The sequence below is a fragment of the Monopterus albus genome, unplaced genomic scaffold (genome assembly GCF_001952655.1).
Source record: "Monopterus albus unplaced genomic scaffold, M_albus_1.0 scaffold77.1, whole genome shotgun sequence".
Lineage (NCBI taxonomy): Eukaryota > Metazoa > Chordata > Actinopteri > Synbranchiformes > Synbranchidae > Monopterus > Monopterus albus.
Genome location: NW_018127957.1, coordinates 1,433,958 through 1,453,551, shown reverse-complemented (window position 1 = coordinate 1,453,551; position 19,594 = coordinate 1,433,958). Strand labels below are relative to the sequence as shown.

Here is a 19,594-nt window from a genome sequence, read left to right as displayed (position 1 = left end):
TAATCCAATTCAAAGCCACTCCTCTGATCCCGTATTTTTCTAGCTTGCACATTAATAATTCATGTTTGATTGTGTCAAATGCCTTTTTTAGGTCAATAAAAGTTCCTATCGTGTATTTCTTTCCATCCATGGCACTTGTAATGTCCTCCATCAGGTCGGTAATGGCCAAGGATGTCGACCGGTTCGACCTAAAACCATACTGACAATCAGAGAGGATTTTATGTTTATCAATAAATGTATCTAATCTATTATTGAAGAGTTTTTCCAGAATTTTTGAAAATTGTGACAACAGAGAAACCGGCCTGTAATTCGTGAAGTTGTGTTTATCACCAGATTTATACAGAGGGATAACCTTTGCTATTTTCCTATTGTTAGGGAACTGCCCAAGTCGAAATGACAATGGCTCATCCGCAAGAGCTGTAGGATTGGTCTGAACAATTTTTTCTCTAATAGTTGTGATTTTATTTGTAAAGAAGCTCATGAAGTTATTTGCTGCTGAGATCTAATGGAATGTTAAGCTCAACAGCACTGTGGCTCTTTGTCAGCCTGGCTACAGTGCTGAAAAGAAACCTGGGCTTGTTCTTATTTTCCTCAATCAGTGATGAATAAAATGTGGTTCTGGCACTACGAAGGGCTTTTTTATATGTTATTAAACTATCTTTCCAGGCTATGAAAAACTCTTCTGACTTAGTGGAGTGCCACCACCTTTCCATTTTTTGTGATGCCTGCTTTAGGGAGCGGAGCTGCGAGCTGTACCATGGGGCCTCCTCTGTTTCACTGCCTTCCTTTTCAGAGGGGCAACAGTATCAAGTGTATTACACAGGGAGGCTGCAGTACTATCAACAAGATTATTGACTTGTGTGGGAGTAAAGTTAAGGTGGCCTCCCTCCACTGTGTTGGCAAATGGCACTGAAGTAAATAATGATGGAATTATTTCCTTAAACTTGGTAACAGCATTGTCAGATAGACATCTACTGTAGTGGAATTGTTTCCCACATAGAGTATAATCTACTAATGTAAATTCAAAAGTTTTTAGAAAATGGTCAGACAGAAGAGGGTTTTGGGGAAAAACTATTAAGTGTTCAGTTTTGATGCCATACGTCAGAACAAGATCAAGAGTGTGATTAAAACAGTGAGTGGGTTTATTTACAGTTTGAGAAAAACCAACTGAGTCTAACAATGAACAGAATGCATTGTTGAGGCTGTCACTGTCAGCATCTACATGGATATTAAAGTTGCCTACTATGATTATTTTATCTGTACTAAACACTAAATCACACAAAGTCTGAGAATCCAGTTAAAAACTCTAAATAAGGAGCAGGTGGATGGTAAACAATAACAAATAGAACTGGCTTTTGAGTTTTCCAGTTTGGGTGTGAGAGATTCAGAGTGAAGCTTTCAAATGAGTTATAACTATGTTTAGGTCTAGGGTTGATTAATAGGCTGGAGTCAAAGATCGCTGCCACACCTCCACCTCGGCAAAGAGACAGCAGAGAGGCATGTAAGACTGTGACCCTGTGTCCTGGACTCAACTCTGGGTTGTCACAATTTAGGTTGTAAAATAAACTTGTCCAGATTTCTAGATATGAGAGCCACACCACCCAAAGTGGGATGGATGGGATCAAGGACCTAATCAATCAGTTTTTCAAATTTTAAAACTGATCAGTTTTCATTAATCCACCCAGACAGAAGAAATAGAAGTTGAAATGTGAAAATAGTGATAAGTAAATGTTTTATGTATTTTTTTAAACATGCAAACACCTTAATCCTTCAGACAATCACATACACAGTGGTGTTCCTGCACATGTGGCTTCCACTCACACCTGTGAGTGAGTATCTGCCTGGCTTCTCATCCATTCGACTGTTGTATATGTGTAGCTGAAGTCTGCCCCCTGCCGAGCCGGGAACACAGGGAACTGCAACCCACCCGCTGTGTTCCTGCGCCCCCATAGCTCATTCATGCGATTCATGTCATTGCCACGGCCAGTGCTTCTCATTGGATTCCATTGCAAATGAAACATCAGTGTTTGAATAAATTCTGTATTGTTTACAGCTTTTCAACCAGCTCTTCCCTTTCTCCCCATTTTCCACAGAAAAGAGCTAAGAAACTGGAGGGTGAAACTATTTATATCAGACATAGCAATTTAATGCTGGAGGTTGGTATCTTCAGTCTTTAGATATGTGTTCTGGCTGCTTGCTGCCATGTTTGTCTAATTGCATGGATGTTATTTTGAATTTCTTTTTGCTTTTTTCTGTTTCTTTTAATTTCTTGTTTTCAGCTTAACCCAAAAGGCTTGGCATGCACCATATTCCTCACTGATTCTCATGCAAGTAGCTTCACTTCACTTAGACCTTGTTTTTGTCATTTCATATTTTCATTTTTTGAAATATATGATTGGGAAAGGTCTCTAAAGTTTAAACTGATACTGCAGCATGGCCTTTGGTACTGAAACAAGTGTCTAAAGTCACAATGCGCTTGCTCTGTAAGTCAGGTAGATTGTCTGTCTGTACGAAGTATAAAAAGTAAAGTAGTATTGTCTCAGTGCTATCCTAGTTACACACTTTCCCAAACTTTTGTAAGTGAAACACTGACCACAACCTTAACTCAACGAAAACAGTTCAAACTTCAACCAAAAAAAAACAAACAAACCATGGCTGTGAATTTAAAGCTGTGTGTTTGGTGCGTTATGCACAAGTTACTGTGAGAATCTGGTAGTGCTGTGTACCAGTCACAGAGTAGCTTCAGTACCTGGCCTGCTATTTTATTTTTAAAAAGGTACTATCTTTGCTCTTTCCCACTCATGTAAGTGTCAGAGGTGTCACTAACAGATTCTTGTCACCTCTGTTCGTCTCTTCATTGTTCATCATGGCTTCCTGGAACTTCCAGTCTCCTTTCGTTTGAGTCATTCATTACATACTGTATATATTAAGCCCCTCCCAATGCTACCTCTGTATTTACTGTGTGTGACTCTGAACTTCTCTTGTCCCGATTACTGTTCTCACTGTGCTGTGTGACATTCTCTGCATCTGAGTTTAAAGGATTTCAGAAGAGACGGGTGACATGCTTTCTTCAGCCTTATAATCCTCATATTGCTGATTTTGTCCTTTTTAAAGCTACATTAAAGATCACCAAGGAGGGTCAAAAGGGTCACTATAGAGACAAACCCCAGCAGTCTGTGCAGCTCTGCTCAGTCTCTTGGCCTCTTTAAGATTGTTTAATTTTTACAGTCATACCATACCTGGGCTCTGGCTACCATGTTGGCTGCAAAGTATGTGATATGTAACCGCCCTCTTCATGTTTATACTGTACGTGTTTACTTCTCCAGTTCACCCTGCCACCTACTCAGCCTGCCTGCCAGCTTTTAAGTAACATGTGGCTGTACATGATAAAAATACATTTTGGCATTTTGGAAAATAGGCTACCAAGTGTTATCATGGAAAGTCATGGAATGGCTGTGAACTTTATTTTTCAGCAGCCGCTGCTGGGCTGTAATATGGGTCGTGGATCACAGAAGACAATGAATGACTCTCCTCAATGCAATCTGTCTGCTTTGTCAGTAAGACATCTTCCATGCCCTTAGTGTGTCACTGACAATAGGCAAGCTCAATCGAAGCACATGCTTTTGAATATTACAAAGCCACGCTGCATATTAAAGAATTATTTGTCAGTGTATTGAAAGAATGGCAGAACTTCTTTTCCAGTCTGGGTGATTCATTATTTGTGGCTACTTTGCTCCTGTCTTTATATAAATGTTTTTCTACATGGTGACATTGTTTTCACTTCATTTTCATGCCTGCTTTCTTTTACATCCTACTCACACATTTTCTATCATCTTGTTCCTTCTCGTATTACTATTTCGCTTCCACCTACCTATTCTGACTTTCACATTCTTGTTGAAGGACCTGGATAAGACACAGACTGAGATCATGCGTCACCACACTAGCATCAGTGAGCTGAAAAGAAGCTTCATGGAGTCGGTACCTGAACCTCGGCCCAGTGAGTGGGACAAGCGTCTTTCCACCAACTCACCTTTTCGCACAGTGAGCATCAATGGCCAGCTCCAGCCAGGGGTGAGTGCAGCAACCTGGGGAGAAAATACACTGCAACAGTACTGTTGAGTTCTATTGAGTAGACCCTACTAGTGCAAAGTTTCCAAGTTGTTAATGGTGTGTTTTCTCAAGATGTAACTATGCTAGCAGCTTCCCCAGCTTCCAGTCTTGTGCTAAGCTGTTCTAAACGTCCCTGTCCTATATCTGTGCTGGATGCACAGAAGTGTAACTGATGCATTCTTCTCATCTGTAATATGTCAAACCAGAAGACTTTTCTAAAATGTCACACTGTTCTTTTAAGCCACACTTACTGCACAAGTCTCTGGGTTGTATCTTGAGTAAAGGAACAGTCTTAATTTAAATTTTGTGTGCTAGCTAAATAACTACAGTCATGGCCAAAATATTGTCACTGCTGAATTTTTGTCATATAACTCACCACCTCTCCCAGAAATTTCTTTGGTATTCTCGTCTTAATTTCTTTTGTTTGCATTGGAACAACAAAAACCTGAGAAAAAAGCCAAATCTGATCCTTTCCTCACCCTCTACTTAATATTTGGTAGCACACCCTTTGGATAAAATAACTGAAATCAGTCACTTCCTGTAACCATCAGTGAGTTTCTTCCACCTCTCTACTTGACTTGTGGACCACCCTTCTTCTGCCAATTGCTCCAGGTCTCAGGTTTGAAGGGTTCCTTCTCCCAGCTGCTGTTCTGAGATCTCTTCACAGCTGCTCTATGGGGTTTAGATCTGGACTCATTGCTGGCCACTTCACAACTCTCCAGCTCATTGTCCATTTCTGGTGCTTTGGGAAGTCTGCTTTGGATCATTGTTCTGCTGTAAGACCCATGACCTCTGACAAAGACCCAACTTTCTGACACTGGGCCCTACATTGTGGCCCAAAATTCATTGGTGGTCTTCAGATTTCATAATACCAGACACACAGTCAAGACATCCAGTACCTGAAGCAGCAAAGCAACCCCAAAACCTCAGTGAACCTCCAAAGTGTTTGACTGTAGGGACGTGTTCTTTTCTTTGAAGGCCTCATTTCATTTTCTGAAAACAGTAGAATGATGTGCTCGACCAAAAGCTCTATTTCAGTCTCATCTGTCCACAGGACATTCTCCCAGAAGGACTGTGGCTTCCTCAGGTCAGTTTTGGCAAACTGCACTCTGGCTTTTCTATGTTTCTGTGTCAGTAGTGGGGTCCCTGGGTCTCCTACCATAATGCCCCTTGTCATTCAGATGGAGACAGACAGTGCAAGCTGACACTGTTGCACCCTGTGTCTGCAGGTCAGAGTGAATTTGTCTGGAAGTTGACCGAGGTTTTTTTTATCCACCATTCAAACCATCCTTTGTTGCAATCTGCCATCTATTCTTCTCTTTCGTCCACGTCCAGGGAGATCAGGTACAGCACCATGGACTGTAAACATCTCGACAGCGTTGTGCACAGTGGACACAGGAACAGCCAGATCTCTGGACATGGACTTGGAGCCTTGAGACTGTCTAGGCTTTTCCACTATGTGGTTCTCACATCCTCAGACAACTTTGCTCTTCTTTCTTATCTCTGTGCTCAGTGTGGTCCACACCACACAAAGGTTGAGTCAACTTTTCTCAGTTTTAACTGGTTGCCAGTGTGATTTCCATGTTACCATCACCTGTTGGTTGCTACAGGTGAGTTTCACTACAAATTAAAGGAGCATCACAGGCTGGAAACAACGATTTCTGATGATTTTGAAAAGGTGTCAGTAATTCTGTCCAGTACATGTTTTTGGTTTTGTGTGTGGAATGGATCAGATTTGGCTTTGTTCTCTGCTTTGTTGTTTTGAAATAAACATGAGAATAGCAAAGAATTTGTAATTTTCTGGGAGAAGTGGTGAGTTATCTGACAGAAATGCAAGGGTGCCAATATTTTGGCCATGACTGTAGAAGGCCATTCATGGAAAAAACATAGCTTAAACTGGTTTTCTCAGGATATGAGAACATTTATGGTGTTTTTCCATTAGCACGGGTCAGTCCTGCTGAGCTGAGTTAGAGCTGTTGTGTTTCCACTGCACCGTAAAATGTGTTGTTTAAGCATGCACAAACTGAGACTAGTGAGAATTCTGAGTCCAGATTAGATGGATCTGAGCTAATGTCACGGGAAACCTAAACTGTGGCAGAAATACAATATGATGGGAATATTAGGGTGGATTAACCACTAGGGGTCTTAGAGGCAAATCCAAAAATATTTCTCAGCTGGAAACCTGGCCTGCTCCAGGTTTACTGCAAGTCATTAAGTAGTTTCTGATTATTTCACTTCAGGATAAGCCCAGTCATTTTCTATATTAATGGTATTTTCAACACTCCCCATACACAGACTCAAAATAACCTCTACTCACGGTTAATCTCTGTCAGTCCCGGATTATCTTATTCTTGTCTTCCATTGACCACTGTTGTTGTTCAAAAACAATTAAAAGCATCAGGGAAACACTGCTCTGCACTGGATGACATGGTTTTTCATTATAAAACAGCAGACCTGTATATTTGTTAAAAATGTTGCCCAGAAAGCTCCAAATAACCAGAACGTTTACAGTGTCTGAAGTAGCAAGAGTCAGCTACGCATGCGTGAGGTCTCCGTGGCAGCTTTATATTTTGTTTACAGTCCGCTAGCTCTTCACACTTTCACGGAGATCTCTCACATGTACAGTTGTCTTCCTACCTCAGATGCTGTAAAAGTTCTGGTCATTTGGAGCTTTTTGGACACCTTTTTAACAAATATGAGGATCTGGTTTTTCTCTTATCTGTTTTTAATTGTTTTTGAATGACAACAGAGGCACAAACAGGCTACTCATTGCTGCTTTAGTCTCTGTACAGGGATTGTTGTATGTAAGAAAAGATGAACATTCTCAGGAAAAGGAAACTTTTTGTACATGACATTTAGATAAAACTGTTGAAATGAAATTCCATGTCGATTATTAAATTATACAAATCTTTGAAATTACAAGAGTAATAAAGAAACAGAGTATAAAATCGGATATGTTTTGTACATCTGTCAGAACTTTAGATTAGACATTTTTGCATCAATAATTTATTATTTTATTCTATAGCATATAGATTTGCCTAGAATTACAGCCAGCTGTAGAGGTTTTGGCCAGAATCTTGACATTTGAAATACAATTTCATTTCAAGGCTATGATTCAAAGAATGGAAGGTACTAGCGAATCACATAAAATATTATGCATTTTACATAAATGAAACCTTTGTCATCACCTAATAATTAATATTTATTTTTAAGCAAACAACACACTGATGCATTCTACACAGTTCCTTTTTACTAACTTGCATAGCCTGAAATTCCACTGTGCTATATAGCCTTTCTAGATATTCACTGGCCCCATCTTGCTACTAACTAAACTAAAGAGTTTCTGCATGTGCCATGTTTTCAGAAGGCTTACAATAGGCCTTTTAAAAAGGCGCTTTAGGCCTGGTAGTGTTATTAGTAACACTACCGGTGGTGGTCAAAGTGTCTGCTCTGAAAAAGGCCAATCAAGACACACTGATGCTCAACCCTTTGTGTAACCATATTATCAACCATAATAGATTTTGACACAGGGTCCATCCATAAGACAGCACCTCAAAGTTTGGTAAAAATATGACAGCTTCAGCTTTCAGGACCGCATAGGGTGTGGGACCAAATGGCAGTTTCCCGCTTTGCATGGTTAGTTATCAGGCCTTATAATTGTTCAGGTGTCTTCCCAAAAATAACATGTACACCCCTGGAGGAATATTGTGGGTATTGAGCATAAATATATTGTTGTTGTCCATGAAGAACATGGCAGATGTGCACAATGTACTTTATCATCTTTGTCATCGGGAACTATACACTGATCCTACACTTGGAGGTGCTGTTGGCTTTCATCTTATCATTCCACTGCTTTAATATGAATGTAGCTGCAGTAACAGAGGGACTAGACACTTGAGGATTTTTTTCACATTGCCAATGTGAAGATGGCGTGTGTGTGTGTGTGTGTGCAGGGGAGGATGTCCACAGTTGCATCTGCATACAGAGTAGTTGGTGGCGTGTCTGAGGTAAAGGTATTCTGATATGGTGCTTTCTGGCGCAGGCTGCAGTAGATCAGCACTGTCTGGCATTTCTTTCTGAGCAAAATAAAGATTGGCACTGGACGCTATGGCCATTGCCATGGCCTACTGTTACAAGCGGCACTCTGATGTCACCAGATTGCAGTCTAAAGGGTTCAGTATGCTTCAAACCAACTAGTTTGTGTTGCCTGAACACATCTTGTTCTGAAAGGTAACACTTGAGCACTTGAAAGTGTGGAGCTCGCAACCACAGAGTAGGATGAGATGTGACATATTATAAAAATGAAGGCAAGGGTGCACACTTTAAATGAAGGGTGTAGGGTAAGTTGGTTTCAGTGCTGTTCAGAACATGACAGCCACTGGTTTGAAGCATACTGGCACCTTTGTAAGGGCCCTGTCCTGGATCCCATCCCTCTTTACCCTAATCCCAGCCCACTGCCTTCGCTCTGTGAATGGCTACTGCAAGCTTTGTCATCATGTTTGATCTGCCAATCAATCGCATGGCTGGGTCAATCCTAACACTGTATGTCTGCATGATTCTTGTGCCTGATATGATCAGTGATAGACTGAAGAGCAAAAGAACAATGAAAACAAGCTTAAGAACAATGATTACTAGCCAGAGGACTGACCAGCCCCCCTCCTCTTCATCTTTCTCACCATCCAATCCTCCTCCATGTATCTGTCCCTCCCTGGATGTCTGTTTTTTGTCTCTGTCTTGTATCTCTGTCACCTCTGTCCTCATCTCCCTTCCCTTGTCTGTTGAAGTCTGTGCCTGTTTATCCAGTCAGATCCCCTCCACCTCCATCCCCCTCTCCGCCACCTCCATCATTCATTTCTGCGCGTTCAGACATTGACACTAAAGGCCAGAGAGGTCCTCAGTCCTCTGACTCGACGGTGTTTCCCTCTGGCTCTCAGCTATCCTTTACCCATAACTTGAAGACCCAGTTTCTCTCCCAGACATTAGGTTCTACACAATAATCACACTTGCTTTTTCAGTACTGAAGAATCCAGCCAGAGCAGCAGTTTTTTACTGAAAGCCCGAGGCACATTTTTGGTAATTTCATATTATTGCCGAATACTTGGAATTATGATGACACAGGAGATGAAAAAATCATCTCCATTGCATCAGTAGCCACCTCTTTAAAATTCCCTGATTCTCCATGAGCTCTTAGATTCTGTGGGTTAAACACAGATCTTGCCTTGTGTGCAATACTACATTCTCATCACCCCACTGAGTGCAGTGCAGAAGTACCTTAAAAAATGTGTCATCATAAGCTTTTCCAGAGTCCCTTCATCTGAATTGGCAAGATAGCTGACAGACTGTTACACTGGTACATGGTAAAGAGCTACAGATGGCATATTATGGTTTTACCAGCCCATACCATTCAGTTTTGCTGGTACTTTTCCTCCTCCTTTTTGGCAACTGGTTTGCCTTTTCTAGGATACCATGGAACTGAGACTTAATCCTCAGTACTCACTTCTTCCCCTCCTTCCTTCTCCTTTTTACCACTGTTCTATCAAAGGTTTGCAGTCTGATCAGACCACCTCACTGTCCCGACCTGCCTTTTTATACAAAGTACAGAATTTATCAGTGGCTGTTTTTCTGTCAGAGTTACTCAGCTAGTGACAATACTCCAATTAATGATTGGGTTTAAATGTTTAAACTAACCATGGTTACCATGTCACCATATTGCTACAGTTTCTTTATTATGATTGGACAATTACACTTTGCAGGGCTTTAGTGAATACAGTTGGGTGACCCGCAGAAAGAAAGTATGGTGTTTTTATCTGTCGACTGTGATCATGCACATCCTGTCTCCACACAGTAGTTGGTTTTAAATAGAATCATCTATAGCCACTGCTGTGATCTACATTGCCTATACAGTACATTGCAGTGCCACATTCAAAATTTTCAACTTTCAAATGTGTCCTTCTGGCAAATTGGACATTGTCATTATATGTACTCTATAATACAGCAAACTATCTTACCTTTCTACTACTAAACCACAATTCATATACCTGACCACAGTAACATACAGTATATCCTGGAAATTTATGCTGCAGGATTATTTCTCCAGGCAGCATTTTTTGTACTTCTGTTGTTATGGTAATCGATGAACCAAAGATTCAAGTGAAGACATTATTCTTATTTAGTGACACAGTATCATCCAACAGGAGCAGAGGTTGTGCAAAAAATGATACAGTGAAAATGTGCAACTGATGATCATGAGTGTTGTTTCATGCGTCATGTCAAAAATGATGTAAACTGACATGACTATCATGGGTAAAAATCCTGAGCCCAGTTGCTTAAGGTATCTTAAAATACAGTCCTTACAAGTTCTGATAAGTTAGAAAAACTGAGTTAAAGGACTACTTACATGCAGAAATAAGAACCTGATTTTTCCTATTTCATGTGGCAGTAAGCCGCCCAACATCTTAACCTTGTCAAAATTGGAGTATGAGCTTGCTTGGGTAATTTTAGCTCACTTATGGTGTTTATATATAGCTCCTCGAGGCTAACAGATGGAGTAACTGTGTAAACTGTGAACTGAATTGTTTGTACATTTTGACATTCTTTTCTCAGCTGCAGCAGACAGGGGATTGCAGGGACAACCTCATTTCACCTTCACCCTAAACACCCTCCCTTTACTGCATCTTTCCTCCAACATCACCTTCCTCCATTTCCTCATCCTTTTCCCCTTTTCCTGTCAGTTTACCATCGTCCACATCTCTGTTCACTGTTATCTGTTTCTCTTGTTCTGCTGCTGCTGAGCACAGCAAAGGAGGCAGTCTCTGTTTGGACGCAAGGTAAGAGCCCGTAGTTTGTCACCAGTGCCAGGGGGACCACGACTGTACGCACATCACTGCCTGCTGGAAGAAGATGAAAAGGACAGAGAGGTTGATTGGGTTAATGGTGATGATGACAATGAGGAGGAGGAGGAGGAACAAGCACATGGCCACACTCTAAAACTGGCTATCAATGTGCCAGAGGAGAGAAGGATCTTGGTTAACCCATGCGAGCTAAACCCAGCCAGGATCAAGCATTCCCGGATGTCTTTCTTTCTGTCAGGGCTGCTGTTGATGGCTCTGACCATGCTGTGGCTGACTTTTATTTAAAAGAGAAATAAATGCGGAGATCCATGAACACTGAATCCTGCAAAGTGCCCACAGCTGTCTAGAGACCGATTCATTCAAGTGCTGTTTTGTTTCTCTATCTTTAAGTCATTATTTCTACCTGTTTTATGCGAATTGCCTTTTATTCCATCTATGGACCTCGGCTCAGCCTAAATTGGCCAGACTCAAAAAGAAATAAGACTCTTTAAAGCTAGCCTATGTCACTTTTGCTGAACAGCAGCCGCTATGGCCACAGTCAGCTGACACTTGTTAAGCTCATCATCCCTTTCTCAGTTACTGTTTCTACCCCTGTCAAGCTCTTTACAATAATGGCGTCACATTAATTAGTGAAAACCGTAGTAAACCTGTGTCCTTTCAGACAGAGGTGGACAACAGATCCGATCAGTTCTAGCTAACTAATTAACTTTACCTCAGATTGGTTCTGCTGACTCGTTTTTCTCTCGGAATGCTTACATACTTACATACATTATACTGTTTCTATACAGAAAAGCTGATGCTAAAGCTACATGTTGTTGGCAAAAATTATGTTAATGAACTATGTAGAAATAGTAATAGGAAATGCCTGTAGAGGTGATCACCTTTCTGATTCAAATCACTTAATTCAGTTTAGTTTTTAAAATTTGTAGATACTCATGATGTGGTTCTTTCATACACTTCTCTATATACCTAGGTGGATGAACACATACTATTAAACGGCACCTTAGGTGTATGCATCACTGTTTATATACTGCCACTCTGGTTCTCTGTCTTCACCTCAGTAGTACACTTAGTCTCTTTCTGCTTCATGTTGCTATGATAAGTTAAAATGTACACTGCATATCCCAGCAGGCTATTATTGTATTTTGGAGTTAGCATTATAATTTTTGCTGAGTTTTAACTTGATTTAATCGAGGAACAGTTGATGAGGGATAGAATATTAGATCCAGTGGTGTGGAAAAACTTATTTTAAAAAGCAAGTAAATGGGAAATCTAGGTAGGAGGAAGATGATTTCCTGGAGGTGCTAGTATTTTCAAGGTTTGGCAGAGGAACTGGCTCAGAAGATGTATAGAGTTCAGATGATGTGGTGAGAAATATGTAGCCTGATTTCTTTCTTTCTTTTTTTTGATGAACTCATATTTTGCTGCAGTGACTTCAGGGAACTAGGTGAGAGGAGCGCTGATCACAGACTTAGTAGTCTGAAACAGGATGAGAGGCAATCAGGTGGAGAAAAATACATAGTCCTAGCCTGTTTTCCACTGAGCTGTATTAGTTTTCATTAGGCTTCCAAGAGTACACAAAGAGTTAACTTGATTGAGTTTTAAATTTCTTTCTACTTTCCTACACTTTCCTGTAATGTCTCTAGTGTGACCATTTACCCAAGGAGAATGTTTGCATTGTAATGTCTTTTCTTTGTAAGGAGAACAAATGAACAGAGATATCATTGCATCTGGGATCAGCTGTCACAAAGTTCCATTCCTGAGAAGAATTTGTTCCATAACACATCATCCCAGACGATAATGAGAGCGTTTACATAGATATGAGTATCCCGGTTATTAAGAGTATCTCCTCAGCTGTATCATCTTCTGTATCTCCTGATTTACTCTAAGAAAAATATATTTTTTTCTAATTAAAGAGCCCATGGCATACTCATTTCCAGCCATTTAATATTTAATCTTGGGTACTTCTAGATTAGCTCATCGCTCCAGATAGTCTAATTATTTCAGAACGATAAAACCAGAGAGCCTCTTCCTAAAAACAAGAGGATAGTTTTTGAATGTGCACACCTCCTGCTGCCAGTGTTTTGTCAAAAGTGGATAGCACAACAATCTCCCAAGGCATTAATTAATTAGAATTTCTCCTCCATAGATAGGTAAACAATGGTATATGTACCAATGAAAACCGATGTGTAACACTCTAAACAAAGTGGTAACTGAGAAACCCTATATTTTAACTGGCATAATGCAGACATAGTAACTTTTCCAGCCTTACAACAATTCTCTCTAATGTTACAGAAACAAGGCATTAACAGACACTCAACGTGTGTTTCTTTTTAACTTCCCATTAAGTCCCACCAAGTAGTGGACACATCACTCCCTTTCAAGTAGCTCCAAGGTCGGTAGATCCAACCGGTGATCGCTGCATCATCCCCCACACAACCACAGACCGTGAGATTAATTCCAACAGGTAGCATAGTGCCGAAAATAACGTCATGGATTGTTAAGTGGCAACACATCACATGTGGCAGACACATTGGCCTCAAGCAGTCAAAACAAACTGTGCTCTGGGGAAATTCAGCATCGATGAACTGATCACTAACCGCCCCACAGGGCTTCAATGGCTGGCTGCTTGTAGGTTAGACCCAGTCAGTTAAAACAACGCGTCCCTGTACAGGAACATTCCCAGACATGCAGTAACCTCAGGCCCTGTATTTTTCTCCACATCCTCTGGTCACAGTGCAGCAGCAGGAGGGAAAATATATCCACGAAACCATGTGCAGTCAAAAAAATACATTTTTACAATGGCACCGGTGGATGTCAAGCTCACATGAACATGCAACGGCCTGGATTTATGCCCATTCAAGGAAATCCTAAAACTATCATATAATACAATAAAATCTTGGATTGCGAGTAACCTGGTCTGCGAGTGTTTTGCAAGACGAGCAAAAAAATTTTGTAAATTTTAACTTGATAAACGAGCAAGGTCTTGCAATACGAGTAGTACATATGCTTTGTCTGCCGAGCATCATGACACAACTGAGCCAATGGCTCTCACACCTTGCTCGTATAGTCAACATCTGTACTGCAACAATGGCCCCGATGAAGAAAAAATAAAGGTTGAAAAGAAAGGCGGTAAGAAAAAGGAGATGATTATGGTGGAAGTTAAAAAGGAAATCATCGACAAGCATGAACGAGGTATGCGAGTGGCAGACATCGCAAGATTTTATAAGGGGGATGTGTAAAATGTGGGAAATGGTGCAAAATTTTGTAGAAAAGCACCACCCGAATAAGGCTGTAGCAGTATGAACGATAAATCTGTTTAACGACAATGCAATGCCACATTTCTGACAAATCCTTAAAAGGAAGCAAAAGCAAGTGTCATTGGATAGCTTCCTTGTTAAAGTAGTATAAAAAGAAAAAGATTTCAGCGAGCCAACAGATAGCAGATAGCTCCTCTCTCTGTCTCCCTTCTGCCAGCCATGATTCTTTTCAAAGATGAAGTGCAGGTTAATATGTTTTATGTTTACTTTATACTGTATTTTCTATTACTGTACTCATTTTTATATGAATAAGTGGTTGTGGAACGAATGATCTGAGTTTCCATTATTTCTTATGGGGAACTTCGCTTTGATACTCGAGTGCTTTGGATTACAAGCACATTGCCGGAATGAATTATACTCGCAATCCAAGGTTTTACTGTACTTAATTTTGTTAGAAAAAAAAGTCTCGTGAGTGAGAGTTTGTGAGATGTATATCAACCGAGTTGCTTCTGCATAAGTACTAGAGCATACGTACACCTCATTTTTTGAGTTTTAGGTCACATCTAAGATGATAATTCACCGTTGTAACATTGTCGATAAGTCAAAAAACAAGGAAAAGCATGTCATGGGTTCTTCAATGAAAAAGACTGAGGATATAATGTTAATAACCATTGACATATCACCCTTTCCTTTGGAGACTCACTGTCCACTGGACAGGGAAAGCTCACATCAACTTCTCCATCTTCTACAGTGGAAAGTGGACAGTGACTGTCAAAAGAATTTACAAAGAAGCAATGAAGTCACTGGAATCTTTCAATAAGAGATTGGTTTACTTGCAGCAAGGAGACAAGTCAGCATAGGCATAAGAGTTGTCTGAATGAGCTTAGTCTAAACATCACAATATATAGGAGAAAGCTGATAAACACTGCTCTGACTAAGACAGTGTACCGACAGATTCGTGATGTGGAAAAAGAAGAAGACGATCACTACGAACTGGACGATTGGGTTTTGAAAAGAGACTTTCCTAATTCTGATCTGAGTGAACCATGTGTGACTTGTTTTAAGCCTGGAGCACCATTTGGTTGAACAACACACAAAGTACTAAAACAAAGATGAAACATGTCCTTCAGTTCACATAGGCAGTGTCTCACAGGCCCCTGTGATCTGTGGTCTGTTCTGAAAGTTTAAAATCCATTGTATAACATATGTTGGTTAATATATTGATTAAAACACAATTTAAAACATACTCAATGTAATTTTCATGACATTTCCCTTCTGATTAAACATTTTAGAATCACTTTATTAACAACATAATTCTTAATCTTGTTCATCCCAGGATCTCATTGTTTAAACTCTCCCTTTCAGGTTTTCATTAAACAAGTCATACATGGTTCACTTAGATCAGAATTAGGAAAGTCTCTTTTCAAACCCAATCGTCTGGTTCATAGTGATCGTCTTCTCCTTTTTCCTCGTCACGGATCTGTTGGTACATTGTCTTAGTCAGAGTAGTGTCTATCAGTCCCGCCATCACTCCTCGTAGACAGGGAATACAACAGCAGCCACACACGACCAGCAGGGCTGCAGCTACGGACAGAGAGATCAACCCAGAAGCGATCAGACCACTCCACTTTCCGAACCAGGATTCCAGGAGGCTACGAAGAGGTTGTTGATGCCAGAGTTCACAACCAGCATATCGGATAGGGCAGTCAGTCCTTCAAGGGCCTTGGTGATGCTGCCAACTAGGGAAGTGTTGTTAGGTATAAAAGTACAACAAAACGTGCCGAACATTTTACATACTCCTCCCCTCTCGGCTAACAACATATCTAGGGCCATTCTATTGTGCCACGACATGAGAGAAGTTGGGCCATGCTGTTCTGCTATGCCTCTAATTGCATTTCTGGTATGATTCACAAAACGTTGTTGATTATAGTATAAGTAGTTAATCCAATCCACATTCTTGTTTACTGTGACCCACCAGGAAAGAAAAAATTTGAACCCTGCAGTTATTTGACTTCTAGCTTTAAATTCATCAGGTACTCCTCGGGGTATGCCAGTTGCGTCTAAGTACACTCTGCTGTTGAACGATCCTCAGGGCTCGCCTGTAGATCTGGTTTCATGATGTATGTGGGATGCAGATAACAGCTCCCCCAGCTCCCTGTATTCTCTCAAGGAGAATATGTGAAACGGCATCAGCAGCTGCACCAGGGCACAGCTGCCACGCCGCAGTGAGTGGAGTCTGGGTCTCAACTTGCCATCTCCGCACAGACACTGCCCTTGAAACAGTTTGGTTCACAAACCAGGTGTCAGAATAGTCACCACAGTCAGTGATGTTGAAAGTCTCCCCACAATTACTGACATTACTTTGTTGTGCAGTAAAGGGTCATCCATTCAAGTGTTAGATTTTACTCAAATTCTTTTACTGAAAGCGTGAGAAGTGAAGACAGGAGAGGACTGTTTAAAATCAACAGGAAGTTTACTGGAAGTCTGAGCACAGTTATAGAGCCATAAGGCACTGGGATCAGAGAGATAGAGCTCCCGCAGGAATTCTGTTCTCTGAACCCCGTGTTAGGTTTTTACAATGCATTTATCTGGCTGCGCCAGGCCCGCCCTAAACAAAGGTACAAAAATTCACACGTCATATGTGCTATACCACGGGTGTGTGTGTGTGTGTGTGTGTGTGTGTGTGTGTGTGTGTGTGTGTGTGTGTGTGTGTGCGTGCGTGCATGTCTCCGGCACCCAGATCTTGATCAAGGTGCGCTGAACAATGGGTGGCCTGAGTTGCAGGCCCCCTGTGTGTGTGATGCTAAAAAGTATGTTAAACTGGCCATGTGGTCATCTCAGGTTGTAGCCCCCGGCCTCTGAAGTACATCCCAAGACAAAACAAAGTTTGGGATATGCTAAGTGGGTTGAGGTGTGAGTGTAAAACAGGCCAACCTGTCTCTGTCAAAATGTAAATAGGCTGTCTGGTTTCTATCACTTGATTCTCATCAATACAATTGTAAGATATATAAGCAAGGAAAATAAATGTATTAAAAATAACCAAAGCTCAGTAGTTCTGGACAGTCATCAATACAGCTGTAATATGTATAGACAAGGAAAATAAAGTTATGAAAGGTAACTAAAGGTATGTGATGTAACTAAAGCTGATAAAGTAACTAGAGTCTATAAGACTCAAATCTTACACAAGCCATTCATTTTTATCAGCATATCCTGTTTCTAAGGCCATCACATCCTGTAAGGTTTTCCAGGTAGCTCACTCCCTTATCCACTAGTGGTGTCTCAGTACTGTTTTGGGTCTCCATCACATTGCATAAGGTTACACAGGTCAACTTTTGCCACTATGGTATCGCCCTCTCTGCTCTCTATCACAGGCACAGGGTCACGAATTGCAAAGTATCTTTTATTTCTTGATTTTATCACTACTTGTGGTGCTTCAGCGCAGAGCCAGGAAAGTAACAAGACTACAACTATTCCTATAGTTGATATGATTAACATGCCGATACGACTGGGCCTGTTTCTGGTTATACTGTCAGGTATAACATTTACAGGTGGGGTTTGTCCAAACAGTCCCAAACTGGTTTTCTAATCCCCCTTTATCTGTCTTTTCATTATTTTATGTCACACCCTATGCTTCTATTGGCCATTGGTTCCTTCACTGAGTTTGAGATGACTCTTCCCTATTGGAAAAAGTCCCCTTTGTAATCAGACTTACTGCCTTAGAGAGCGGTGGTGTGTAGCTAACTGTCCTTCACGTATTTTATGAGGATAAAGGCTTTACCTGCTTGCAGTGGGACAGATGAATCCAGGAGGTCCTCTCAGCTATCTTTACTGCTGTAGGTGTGGTGAGCAGTACCTGGTATGGACCTTCTCACCTTGGACTGGACCAGTTCTTTCTTTTAATCACCTTCAGTAGCAACCAGTCTCCAGGTTTTACAGTTTCAATCTGCGGCTCCACTGCTTCCCCTGGAACAGAATTAACACAATCTCCTTGTATGTTAGCATTTTTGCCATACAGGTGCAGCTCAATAAATTAAAATATCGTGGAAAAGTACATTTATTTTGGTAATTCAACTCAAATAGTGAAACTCGTGTATTATATACATTCAGTACACACAGAATGAAGTAGTTTAAGCGTTGGGTCTTTTAATTGTGATGATTTTGCTCACATGTAACAAAAACCCACCACCCAGTTCATTCCAGTTTCCTCCATGGTTTTCTTTAGTTTTGCTTTAAGAATGCCATTGTCTTTCCACTAACCCTGCAGATTGTGGATGGTATGCACAATGATGCTTCAGATCTATGTGCAAAGTTTGAGCTAACAATGATATTACACTGTTTACAAAGTGAGTTCCATTGTCACTATATATTTTCTCAGGTATTCCATATCTGGGGATTGTTTCCTTCACTAGTGTGAGCATCTGGAGCAGCTGTGGAAAATACTTCAACCCATTTAGTAAACATGTCTATTATAACCAGGCAGAATTTCTTTCCCTCACACTTGTGAGCAGTAAAGCCAATTGACACACAAACAACCCCCAACACATACACACACATACACACCAGTACCCCCCCACCCCCCACCCCAACCACACAAGTGGGGGCAGGTGGGGGACTTGTTCAGATTGGCCAATTACTGTCGTTGTGACCAATTTGACCTGTTTATGACCCTTACGTGGGGCTCATTGTCTCTTATGGGGGTTATTTGCATCTTTGTGGTCACCGTAAAAGGCGACACCCCCCTAGGCGCCGGGCAGACAGAATAATTACAGCACATCCAAAGTTGCAGACCATTTCTCCCCCTGGCGCTCAAACAGTAAAGATGGCAAGGCGAGTCAGTACTCAGATGGCCCTGAAAATGATTGTTGAAGAGAGAGAAGATTCTGATGTTGAAGCAGACATTTCAGAATTGGAGGACAACATCTCAGAAAATTCAGAATTGGAAAGTGAATTTGATGATGACGTTTTGGACAAAGATTTTTATCCAAGTACTGAGGTAAGACTTTGATTCCAATGCAAAATACAGTAGTTTGATAAAATGTGCTCTGAGAGAGATAGATACTGGTTCCCATTTGTTACTTATTATGTTGTAATTACTCTAGTGTAGGTCTTTGGTTCTTGTTACCATTGCTAACTCTGAGAGACAAGACAGTCCAAGTAACTTCAAAACAGTGCTGATTTATTCAAAGGATCACAAGTAAAATTAACATTACACGCTCAGGCATCTTGCACCTCCAAACTGCATGCAGGCAGATGTAAGATGAAAGACCCTGAACCCACCAGGCCTATACATTATATTCCTTCGGTTGGGCTAGCCCCATACTACACAGAAACGTCAACCGAGACGTCTCTGTTGCCAGCTTTGCAGCTGGCCAT

The 19,594-nt window shown here is 41.0% G+C and overlaps 1 protein-coding gene across 4 annotated transcripts in view; it reads left to right on the top strand.

The window, feature by feature from the left end:
• epb41a (erythrocyte membrane protein band 4.1a) overlaps positions 1–19,594 on the top strand; it is an 85,761-nt gene that overhangs the window by 33,736 nt on the left and 32,431 nt on the right. For 3 of the 4 annotated variants that reach the window (XM_020606399.1, XM_020606397.1, XM_020606396.1), the window contains 2 exons: positions 2,094–2,156; positions 3,901–4,071. In XM_020606399.1, coding sequence (XP_020462055.1) covers positions 2,094–2,156; positions 3,901–4,071 — 234 coding nt within the window. The remainder of the gene's footprint in view (positions 1–2,093; positions 2,157–3,900; positions 4,072–19,594) is intronic. The other variant, XM_020606398.1, reaches the window with a different exon arrangement.